Below are 12,150 nucleotides of genomic sequence, written 5' to 3'. Positions count from 1 at the left end.
CAGCTTCCACCCTACAACCCCAGCTTCCACCCTACAACCCCAGCTTCCACCCTACAACCCCAGCTTCCACCCTGCAACCCCAGCTTCCACCCTGCAACCCCAGCTTCCACCCTACAACCCCAGCTTCCACCCTGCAACCCCAGCTTCCACCCTGCAACCCCAGCTTCCACCCTACAACCCCAGCTTCCACCCTGCAACCCCAGCTTCCACCCTGCATCCCATCTCTCTCTCTCTTCCTCTCTCTCTCCCTGCCCGCCCCTCACTCTATCTCTCTGCCTCTCTCTCTTTCTGTGTGTGTGCCTCTCCCTCGCTCTCCCTCTCGCCGTGTCTCTTCAAAGCGGTTGTTACTGCGCGGCCCCTGCACATCATTCCACTGCGATGGAAATTAAATGAAGGTGGCTTAACGAACGGATCCAGGCATGCTTTGAAGGATGTAGCCGAGGGAAGCGCCACTGCCAGATCCTTTTCCACAGGCTGTGGATTTGTGCCGCTGATGCGAGGACACAGCAATCACTCAGCCATGCAGAAGCCCTGACAAGAGGACTAATCTCTCCACCTGACTTGTGGAAGCTCCAGATTTTTTTCTCCCTGTATTATTTATCCCCACTGCTAAAGACAGTGGCACAATGGAGCCAGCTACCTGAAGTAGATGATCAATTTGTAGCCTTGGACGGACAGACCACAGTCTGCTGCACACATGGATGTGTTTAGCTTTGTGAAGATGCCAAAGCTGTCAGGGTGAGTCTAATGGATGCTGTTTAATTCGCCTGTCTGCTTCCATGCCACTTGTGTAATAAGCGGTGGTGGATCCTTTACCCACAGGCATGATTCACATAGAAAACAGGGGATTTAAAAAGCACAATTTAGAATGGAATCTGGTGTAATGTTTGTAGAAACTGCACATACTGTTAAAATTATTATTATAATGACTTAGTCTGAGTGCTGTCACATGCGATTCATGTGAGATGTAGAGAGAGAGAGGAAAAAGAGGGATGGAAAGGGGGGGGGAGGGGGAGAAAGCAACAGAGACTGAAGTGAAGTGTTCCATGTGTCTGAACTTAATGAGGTGCTTTGATCAGATTGTGAATATATGGTCAATTTTCAATCTGCCACTACACATTCATACTCAGTTGCAATATGTAATGGAGTATTTTATGGTGGGGTTTAAAGCATATGCACATACCCATGAATTATTGGTTGGCAGTGACATTTACTGTAACCCTAAAATCACATTTTGATGAATTATATAGTTGCATTTTTCAACGTAATATTAGATATTTATACAGTAGTGTTTAAGGTTTTATTTCTGAGTAAATCAACCATGTAAAATCATGACAAAGATATTGTAATTTGTTATGAGTACACTTTGAGTGTATATTTGTAACTTATTGTGTCTACAGATTGAACTGGGTAAAACGTTTGCAAATGATGCGACATGAGGCAGACATTTTGCCGTGTTATGTTAATCTTAAGCAAATAGTGAGCATCTAGAAGACAACTCCATATGAAGTGTGTTGAGCCTCCATGAATCAGGGTGAGTTGCCAAAACATAATGTATCTGATTACTCTAAGGTTGTCAACACATTACCTGCACATACAAGTCATTTTACGAGCCTCTGAGGTTCGACTACAGTGCACTACTATGCACTTATAAATAGGCTACAGCATAAAACGAGAGGTAACTGGAATATGTGTCTGTCAGTCTGTATGTATGTGTCATAACAATTTTGAGTAAGATTCATACATTTTACAGACCGACAGTCACATTTTGCGCCTGTTGGGATTTCTGCATTTTCTTGATCTGAATCTAGGTAATCTTCCTGAGGGATTTGCTTCCATCAGCAACACTGCATGTCTATGGCTGGGATATAATCAGTTTATCATCTAACTTCATATCACATTTCACATTCAAGCCATTCCCTGTTAAAACAAAGACATGCTCCTCAATGAAACACAAGTAGGTAAATTCACTGAAAAATTGACTATTGAATGACAAATGAAAGCAAATTAGAAACATTTATGGCATTGATTTTCTGTATATTCCCTATCTTTGTACTAGGGATGATTAATTGATGAGTTAATCCAAAACGCTATATTCACAAATTTTTCACATTTGTGTTGTTTTGTCAGAAATGATTGGTTATGAGAACCTTTATGTGTGTATAAAATATTACTTTTCTCAGATTTTTTTATTCATACATTTTAGATGTGTATGAAAAATGTATTTTATATTTTTTACATTTATATATCCATTGTTTAACTGGAATGGAATTTTTGTATCCTGTGTAATTCAAATCAAATTTTATTAGTCACATGCACCGAATACAACAAGTGTAGACCTTACAGTGAAACGCTTACTTACGAGCCCCTAACCGACAATGCAGTTTCAAAAAATACGGATAAGAACAATAGATAAAAGTAACAAGTAATTAAAGAGGAGCAGTAAAAAAATAACAATTATATACAAGGGGGGTGCCGGTACAGAGTCAATGTGCGGGGGCACCGGTTAGTTGAGGTAGTATGTACATGTAGGTAGATTTAATTAAAGTGACTATGCATAGATGACAACAGAGAGTGGCAGTGTTGTGGAGAGGGGGGGGGAGGGGGCAATGTGAATAGTCTGGGTAGCCATTTTACTAGATTTTCAGGAGTCTTATGGCTTGGGGGTAGAAGCTGTTTAGATGCCTCCTGAACCTAGACTTGGCACTCCGGTACCACTTGCCTTGTGGTAGCAGAGAGAACAGTCTATGACTAGGGTGGCTGGAGACTGACAATTTTCAGGGCCTTCCTCTGACACCGCCTGGTATAGAGGTCCTGGATGGCAGGAAGCTTGGCCCCAATGATGTACTGGGCCGTCCACACTACCCTCTGTAGTGCCTTGAGTACGGAGGCCGAGCAGTTGCCATACCAGGCAGTATTTGACTATGATATGTGGTTGTCTCACCTAGCTATCTTAAGATCAATGCACTTTTGACACTTACTGTAAGTGGCACTGCATAAGAACGTCTGCTAAATGATGAAAATGTCAAATGTACTGTAAATGTTTTACATACAGATCTCATTTTACTGTATTAAATTATTTTGTATACATACATTTAAATATCTAAATATTGATGTCACAGATGTATCATTTGTACATTACACACTTATTGACTGTGTAAAACCGAAAAGTGATAGATTTTAAACAAATACATGTCTGTCATTGAACAACCCCATGCACACCAATCTTTTTCATAATTTATTTAAACAATAAAAGCTAAATTGCATCTCACCTGTCAGCTGGTGTAACTGAGTCAGGTTTGTAGGCCTCCTTGCTCTCACACGCTTTTTCAGTTCTGCTCACAAATTTTCTATGGGATTGAGGTCAGGGCTTTGTGATGGCCACTCCAATATCTTGACTTTGTTGTTCTTAAGCCATTTTGCCATAACTTTGGAAGTCTGCTTTGGGTCATTGTCCATTTGGAAGACCAATTTGCGACCAAGCTTTACTTCCTGATCGATGTCTTGAGATGTTCCTTCAATATATCCACATAATTTTCCTGCCTCATGATGCCATCTATGTTGTGAAGTGCACCAGTCCCTCCTGCAGCAAAGCACCCCCACAACATGATGCTGCCACCCCCGTGCTTCACGGTTGGGATGGTGTTCTTCGGCTTGCAAGCATCCCCGTTTTCCCCCAAACATAATGATGGTCATTATGGGGAAACAGTTCTATTTTTGTTTCATCAGACCAGAGGACATTTCTCCAAAAAGTACGATCTTTGTCCCCATGTGCAGTTGCAAACCGTAGTCTGGCTTTTTTATGGCGGTTTTGGAGCTGTGGCTTCTTGCTGAGCGGCCTTTTAGGTTATGTCGATATAGGACTCGTTTTACTGTGGATATAGATACTTTTCTACCTGTTTCCTCCAGCATCTTCACAAGTTCCTTTGCTGTTGTTCTGGGATTGATTTGCACTTTCGCACCAAAGTCCGTTCATCTCTAGGAGACAGAATGTGTCTCCTTCCTGAGCGGTATGATGGCTGCGTGGTCCCATGGTGTTTATACTTACGTACTAATGCTTGTACAGATGAACGTGGTACCTTCAGGCATTTGGAAATTGCTCCCAAGGATGAACCAGACTTGTGGAGGTCTACCATTTTTTTCTGAGGTCTTGGCTGATTTCTTCTGATTTCCCACGATGTCAAGCAAAGAGGCACTGAGTTTGAAGGCAGGCCTTGAAATACATCCACAGGTACACCTCCAATTGACTCAAATTATGTCAAATAGCCCATCAGAAGCTTCTAAAGCTATGACATCATTTTCTGGAATTTTCCAAGCTCTCTAAAGGCACAGTCAACTTAGTGTATGTAAACGTCTGACTCACTGGAATTGGGATACAGTGAATTATAAGTGAAATAATCTGTCTGTAAACAATTGTTGGAAAAATTACCTGTGTCATACACACAGTAGATGTCCTAACCGACTTGCCAAAACTATAGTTTGTTAACAAAAAATTTGTGGAGTGGTTGAAAAACGAGTTGTAATCACTCCAACCTAAGTGTATGTAAACTTCCGACTTCAACTGTTTTGGAATGAAACTCTTCAATTATTATCTCAAGTATTACATGTATTTTTTTAAGTGGAACTGACAGCGTTTTAACTACTTTGCAGATATGAAACAGACAGACACTCATAATATCAGTAGAAAATGCTTCAAATCCAACTTTATAAGAGGTTTTAAAAATATGGTCGAAAGGCCATGATGTAGAGTTAAGGCATTGTTTGCAGAATGGATGTATGCAGACTACCAATACATTTCTTGGTAGTCCAAAAACAACGCTATCATGTTGTAAATCACAGTTGCCTGGTACATTGTTCGCTGCCTCCACCTATTTGGGATGCACTGTTTCAGTTTCAATCACTCAATATTTTGAACAAAGAAAATGGACAACTGTAACTAAGGTTGGAAATGTCAATAAAATCAAATTAGCAAGAGGCAATGATCACACGTCAGTCATAACGTGGCTAATAGGCTAGCGCACGTGTCAAGGCCCACGGGCCAAATAGGACACATAAGCGAGTATAAATGAGTCAACAGTTGAGTCATCTAGTAATTACAGCCTGATGTGCTCGCGTTGGTGGATGAACCTTTTACTGTAGTGGGCTAAATCAGGGTCACACAGAGTGTACACCTCACACACACGGTTTTTAACAAGAAGACACCTGTACCATGTCAGATATAGAGTAGAAATGTATTACATGTTGAGTTTGCATCCCAATATTACACTTTCATATACATCACAGAAGACTGAAGTATAACAAAACCGTTTGAAAAACCGTTTGACCTAGAAACATTCCACCCATGAGGCCACTAGGTCATTTGACTGCAAGAAAGGGCTAAATTTCAATTGCACTGCTTTCGTGTGTCCGGTTCAATAACGAGCAGTGGTGGGAATGTGTACTTTTTGATTAGGGTCACAGCATATTAGGTACATCTGCAAGCATTGCAGCTAAAGCTGGATTTATCTCTTTTAATACGTTAAAACGCAATATAAAGCACCATATGTACATACAGTGCATTTGGAAAGTATTCAGACCCCTTAACTTTTTCCACATTTTGTTTCAAAACAGCCTTATTCTCAATTTGAATTTATTGTTTTTTGCCCTCATCAATCTACACACAATAACCCGTAACGACAAAGCAAAAACAGGTTTTTAGTCATTTTTGCAAATGTATTAAAAATGAAAACATAACATTTACATAAGTATTCAGACCCTTTCATCAGTACTTTGTTGGATCACCTTAGGCAGTGATTATAGCCTCGAGTCCGTTTAGGTATAACACTACAAGCTTGGCACACCTGTATTTGGGGAGTTTTTCCTATTCCTCTATGTAGATCATCTCAAGCTCTGTCAGGTTGGATGGGGAGCGTCACTGCACTGCTATTTTCAGGTCTCTTCAGAGATGTTCGATTGGGTTCAAGTCCAGGCTCCGGCTGGGCCACTCAAGGACATTCAGAGACTTGTCCCGAAGCCACTCCTGCGTTGTCTTGGCTGTGTGCTTAGGGTAGTTGTCCTGTTGGAAGGTGAACCTTCGCCCAAGGCTGAGGTCCTGAGCACTCTGGAGCAGGTTTTCATCAAGGATCTCTCTGTACTTTGCTCCGTTCATCTTTCCCTCGATCCTGGCTAGTCTTTTGGTCCATGCCGCTGAAAAACATCCCCACAGCATGATGCTGACAATGCCATGCTTCACCGTAGGGCTGGTGCAAGGTTTCCTCCAGACGTGACACTTGGCATTCAGGCCAAAGAGTTCAATCTTGGTTTCATCACACCAGAAAATCTTGTTTCTCATGGTCTGAGAGTCTTTAGGTGCCTTTTGGCAAACTACACAGTGGGCTGTCATGTGCCTTTTACTGAGGAGTGGCTTCCGTCTGACCACTCTGCCATAAAGGCCTGATTGGTGGAGTGCTGCAGAGATGGTTGTCCCATCTGGAAGGTTCTCCCATCTTCACAGAACTCTAGAGCTCTGTCAGAGTGACCATCGGGTTCTTGGTCACCTCCCTGAACAAGGCCCTTCTCCCCCGATTCGTCAGTTTGGTCGGGCGGCCAGCTCTTGGAAGAGTCTTGGTGGTTCCAAACTTCTTCCAATTAAGAACGATGGAGGCAACTGTGTTCTAGGGGACCTTCAATGCTGCAGAATGTTTTTGGTACCCTTTCCCAGATCTGTGGCTCGACACGTCTGTCTTGGAGCTCTACGGACAATGGCTGGGTTTTTGCTTTGACATGCACTGTCAACTGTGGGACCTTATATAGACAGGTGTGTGCCTTTTCAAATCATGTTCAATCAATTGAATTTACCACAGGGGGACTCCAATCAAGAAACATCTCAAGGATGATCAATGGAAACAGGATGGACCTGAGCTAAATTGAGTCTCATAGCAAAGGATCTGAATACTTATGTAAATAAGGAGTTTCCATTTTTTTATTTATAATATATTTGCAAAAATGTCTAAAAGCCTGTTTTTCCCTTTGTCATTATGGTTTATTGTGTGTAGATTGCTGAGTAAAAAAAAACAAATCAATTTTAAAATAAGGCTGTAATGTAACAAAATGTGGAAAAAGTCAAGGGGTCTGAATACTTTCCGAAGGCACTGTAAGTGGACATTATAAAGAGACATATTTTTTCTAATAAATCAATGACCTGCGAATTCGTTATGTTTTTAAAATATAGCCCATGCGCTGATTGAGTTACAACTTAAGTATGCCGAGAGCACTAGCCTCTGCCATATGGACACATTGATACACTGTGATCCATTGGTGGCTAAAGAAATGACAGCAGAGAACTCAGACATAGCCTATAGGCTATGTCTGAGTTATAAGCAGTAGGCTTATAACTTCCATCATCAACTAAGTAAAATACATAGCCCTCAAGCTGACAAATAAAAACAGTCGAAAATATCCTGCTCGCTCGAGGCAAGCAACACTGTAGTATGCATGAGAGCACCAGCTGTTCCAGACGACTGTGGGATCACGCTCTCCGTAGCCGATGTGAGCGAGACCATTAAAACAGGTCATTCACAAGGCCAGACGGATTACCAGGGCGTGTACTCAGAGCACTTGCCGACTGGCAAGTGTCTTCACTGGCATTTTCAACCTATCCCTGACCGAGTCTGTAATACCCACATTTCAAGCAGACTCCCATAGTCCCTGTGCCTAAGAACACTAAGGTAAACTGCCTAAATGACTACCGCCCCATAGCACTCACGTCAGTAGCCATTAAGTGCTTTGAAAGGCTGGTCATGGCTCACATCAACCCCATCATCCCGAAAACCCACTCCAATTTGCATACCGCCCCAACAGAGCCACAGATGACGCAATCTCAATCGCACTCCATACTGCCATTTCCCACCTGGACAAAAGGAACACCTATGTGAGAATGCTGTTCATTGACTACAGCTCAGCGTTCAACATCATAGTGCCCACAAAGCTCATCACTAAGCTAAGGACCATGGAACTAATCACCTCTCTCTGCAACAGGATCCTGGATTTACTAACACCCCCAGGTGGTAAGGGTAGGCAACAACACATCTGTCACACTGATCCTCAGGCTGTCTCACCGTCAACGATGAGACAGCCTATAGGGAGGAGGTCAAAGACCTATCAGTGTGGTGCCAGGCCAACAACCTCTCCCTCAATGTGAGCAAGACTAAGGAGCTGATCGTGGACTTCAGGAAAAGGAGGGACGAACATACCCCCATTTACATCGACGTGGCTGAAGTAGAACGGGTCGAGACTTTCAAGTTCCTTAGTGTCCACATCACCAACAAACTATCATGGTCCAAACACATCAAGACAGTCGTGAAGAGGGCACGGGTCCCCAGATCCTCAAAAATTTCAACAGCTGCACCCTCGAGAGCATTCTGACCGGTTGCATCACCGCATGGTATGGCAACTGCTCGGTATTTGACCGTAAAGCGCTACTAAGGGCAGTGCATACGGCCCAGTGCATCACTGGGACCAAGCTTCCTGCCATCCAGGACCTATATACCAGGCGGTGTCAGAGGAAGTCCCAAAAATGGGGCCCATGATAAATCAAAGGCTTCAGTCACCCAAGTGCTAGACTGTTCTCCCTGCTACCCTGCACGGCAAGCAGTACCGGAGCCCCAAGTCATGGTCCAAAAGGCTCCTTAACAGCTTCTACCTCAAGCTATAAGACCGCTGAACAATTAATCAAATGGCCACCCAGACTATTTACACAACTGCTACTCGCTGTTTATCTATGCGTAGTCACTTTACCCCTACCTACAAATTACCACGACTAACCTGTACTCCGCACATTTACTCGGTACAGGGGCCCCTGTATATAGCCTCGTTATTGGCATGTAGTTCTACTGTTACTTTTTATTTTATTTAGTATTTTCTTAACTCTATTTCTTGAACTGCACTGTTGATTAGGGGCTTGTAAGTAAGCATTTCACAGTATGGTCTACATATGTTGTATTCGGCGTATGTGACAAATACAATTTGATTTGATGAAAATTCTGGTTCTTTTGATCACATTGATCTGTCTTCTCTGCCTGTCTGCCTCCCTTTCTAAATGTCTTGACTTGAGCTATTGCTAGTGAAGTTCAACATTGTATCAAATCATCACAGGGTCCCGCCCAAAGCTGTCACCGTTAGCAACATTGTATCAACTAGCCTATTCTGAGCCCTAAATTTTTCCTGCACCAGCAATCTCGGGACAGAAAGCTGTTTTTTAAAGACATTTCCACTGAACATATGGGATCATCAGATCATTATATTTTGCTCTTTCACACCGAGGCTTGGTGATTATCGAGGCCGGGAGTGTTGGAAAGATTTTTCAAATAATGAGGAACTATCATTTGCAATGGATGTTAAAAAAAACAACACTTTGTTGACTTGTGTGAAGCGAAGAAATAATGAGGTCTGTATGTGGGACACACCACATCTTCGCCTCATCCCCCTCCCCTTCATCTTGATGCAACATTTTAAATGATACTCAAGACACATGATCTTCACACACAGCTTTATTTAGACATGTTTTACTAACAGACGCAACTCAATCAGCTAATGTCACACGCACTATCCAAACCGCAGTCTTTTCTTTGTCTTTTTCGTCTTCATCTTCTATGATATCAAGGCGGTCCGCAAATAACTGTTTAAGTGCATGGCGCCACCTACTGTGCTGGAATGTACGATCAATCATGATTTTCCTAAATTCTGTACTAACTTGAAAATATAAAAAAACAAATGAATCCCTACCAACTTCTACCACACCCTCCCCAACACAATTAAGCTTTATCTACATCATGCAGAAACAGTCCACCCTTAGGATTGTTCAGCATGTCAACAACCATTTCAACAGTAACATATGTTACCCCCAATATCTCTTTTGCCATCACCACATTAACCTTCAACCTGGCATTTCTGCTTTCCACAACTCGAGTCGTATGATAACCTTACCAATAAAAGCTATGAAGTCAACTTTATTCATTATCAAAGTGTCCTTTGACACCACACATTTATGAGCACAATATTTCTGAAAATGCCTTGAAACCATGCCAGGACCAGCAGAAACACCAGCCCCGATATTATGTCCATTTAGTACAAGAGCAGCCATGGAAGCTCCATCAGTCTGACATTAGGTCTAGTTAGTACAGGAGCAGCCATGGAAGCTACATCAGTCTGACATTAGGTCAAGTGAGTACAGGAGCAGCCATGGAAGCTCCATCAGTCTGACATTATGTCTAGTTAGTAAAGGAGCAGCCATGGAAGCTCCATCAGTCTGACATTATGTCTAGTTAGTACAGGAGCAGCCATGGAAGCTCCATCAGTCTGACATTATGTCTAGTTAGTACAGGAGCAGCCATGGAAGCTCCATCAGTCTGACATTATGTCTAGTTAGTACAGGATCAGCCATGGAAGCTCCATCAGTCTGACATTAGGTCTAGTTAGAACAGGAGCAGCCATGGAAGCTCCATCAGTCTGACATTATGTCTAGTTAGTAAAGGAGCAGCCATGGAAGCTCCATCAGTCTGACATTATTTTCATTTAGTACAGGAGCAGCCATGGAAGCTCCATCAGTCTGACATTATGTCCATTTAGTACAGGAGCAGCCATGGAAGCTCCATCAGTCTGACATTAGGTCTAGTTAGTACAGGAGCAGCTATGGAAGCTCCATCAGTCTGACATTATGTCTAGTTAGTACAGGAGCAGCCATGAAAGCTCCATCAGTCTGACATTATGTCTAGTTAGTACAGGAGCAGCTATGGAAGCTCCATCAGTCTGACATTATGTCTAGTTAGTACAGGAGCATCCATGGAAGCTCCATCAGTCTGACATTATGTCTAGTTAGTACAGGAGCAGCCATGGAAGCTCCATCAGTCTGACTTAGGTCTAGTTAGTACAGGAGCATCCATGGAAGCTCCATCAGTCTGACATTAGGTCTAGTTAGTACAGGAGCAGCCATGGAAGCTCCATCAGTCTGACATTAGGTCTAGTTAGTACAGGAGCAGCCATGGAAGCTCCATCAGTCTGACATTAGGTCTAGTTAGTACAGGAGCAGCCATGGAAGCTCCATCAGTCTGACATTATGTCCATTTAGTAGAGTAGCAGCCATGGAAACTCCATCAGTCTAACATTACGTCCATTTAGTACAGGAGCAGCCATGGAAGCTCCATCAGTCTGACATTAGGTCTAGTTAGTACAGGAGCAGCTATGGAAGCTCCATCAGTCTGACATTAGGTCTAGTTAGTACAGGAGCAGCCATGGAAGCTCCATCAGTCTGACATTAGGTCTAGTTAGTACAGGAGCAGCCATGGAAGCTCCATCAGTCTGACATTAGGTATAGTTAGTACAGGAGCAGCCATGGAAGCTCCATCAGTCTGACATTAGGTCTAGTTAGTACAGGAGCAGCCATGGAAGCTACATCAGTCTGACATTATGTCTAGTTAGTAAAGGAGCAGCCATGGAAGCTCCATCAGTCTGACATTATGTCTGGTTAGTACAGGAGCAGCCATGGAAGCTCCATCAGTCTGACATTATGTCAAGTTAGTACAGGATCAGCCATGGAAGCTGATTCAGTCTGACATTAGGTCTAGTTAGAACAGGAGCAGCCATGGAAGCTCCATCAGTCTGACAATAGGTCTAGTTAGTACAGGAGCAGCCATGGAAGCTCCATCAGTCTGACATTATGTCCATTTAGTACAGGAGCAGCCATGGAAGCTCCATCAGTCTGACATTAGGTCTAGTTAGTACAGGAGCAGCTATGGAAGCTCCATCAGTCTGACATTATGTCTAGTTAGTACAGGAGCAGCCATGGAAGCTCCATCAGTCTGACATTATGTCTAGTTAGTACAGGAGCAGCTATGGAAGCTCCATCAGTCTGACATTATGTCTAGTTAGTACAGGAGCAGCCATGGAAGCTCCATCAGTCTGACATTATGTCTAGTTAGTACAGGAGCAGCCATGGAAGCTCCATCAGTCTGACATTATGTCTAGTTAGTACAGGAGTAGCTATGGAAGCTCCATCAGTCTGACATTATGTCTAGTTAGTACAGGAGCAGCCATGGAAGCTCCATCAGTCTGACATTATGTCTAGTTAGTACAGGAGCAGCCATGGAAGCTCCATCAGTCTGACATTAGGTCTAG

At 43.0% G+C, this 12,150-nt stretch overlaps 1 protein-coding gene across 2 annotated transcripts in view; it reads left to right on the top strand.

Annotated features, from left to right (window-relative positions):
* The first annotated feature begins 341 nt into the window (after positions 1–341).
* LOC115161348 (FERM and PDZ domain-containing protein 4-like) overlaps positions 342–12,150 on the top strand; it is a 76,873-nt gene continuing 65,064 nt past the window's right edge. For both annotated transcript variants that reach the window (XM_029712265.1, XM_029712264.1), the window contains exon 1: positions 342–738. In XM_029712265.1, coding sequence (XP_029568125.1) covers positions 698–738 — 41 coding nt within the window. In that variant the 5' untranslated portion in view covers positions 342–697. The remainder of the gene's footprint in view (positions 739–12,150) is intronic.

The sequence above is a fragment of the Salmo trutta genome, chromosome 24, assembly GCF_901001165.1.
Source record: "Salmo trutta chromosome 24, fSalTru1.1, whole genome shotgun sequence".
NCBI classification, from domain to species: domain Eukaryota; kingdom Metazoa; phylum Chordata; class Actinopteri; order Salmoniformes; family Salmonidae; genus Salmo; species Salmo trutta.
This window is presented reverse-complemented; position numbering and strand designations above follow the sequence as displayed.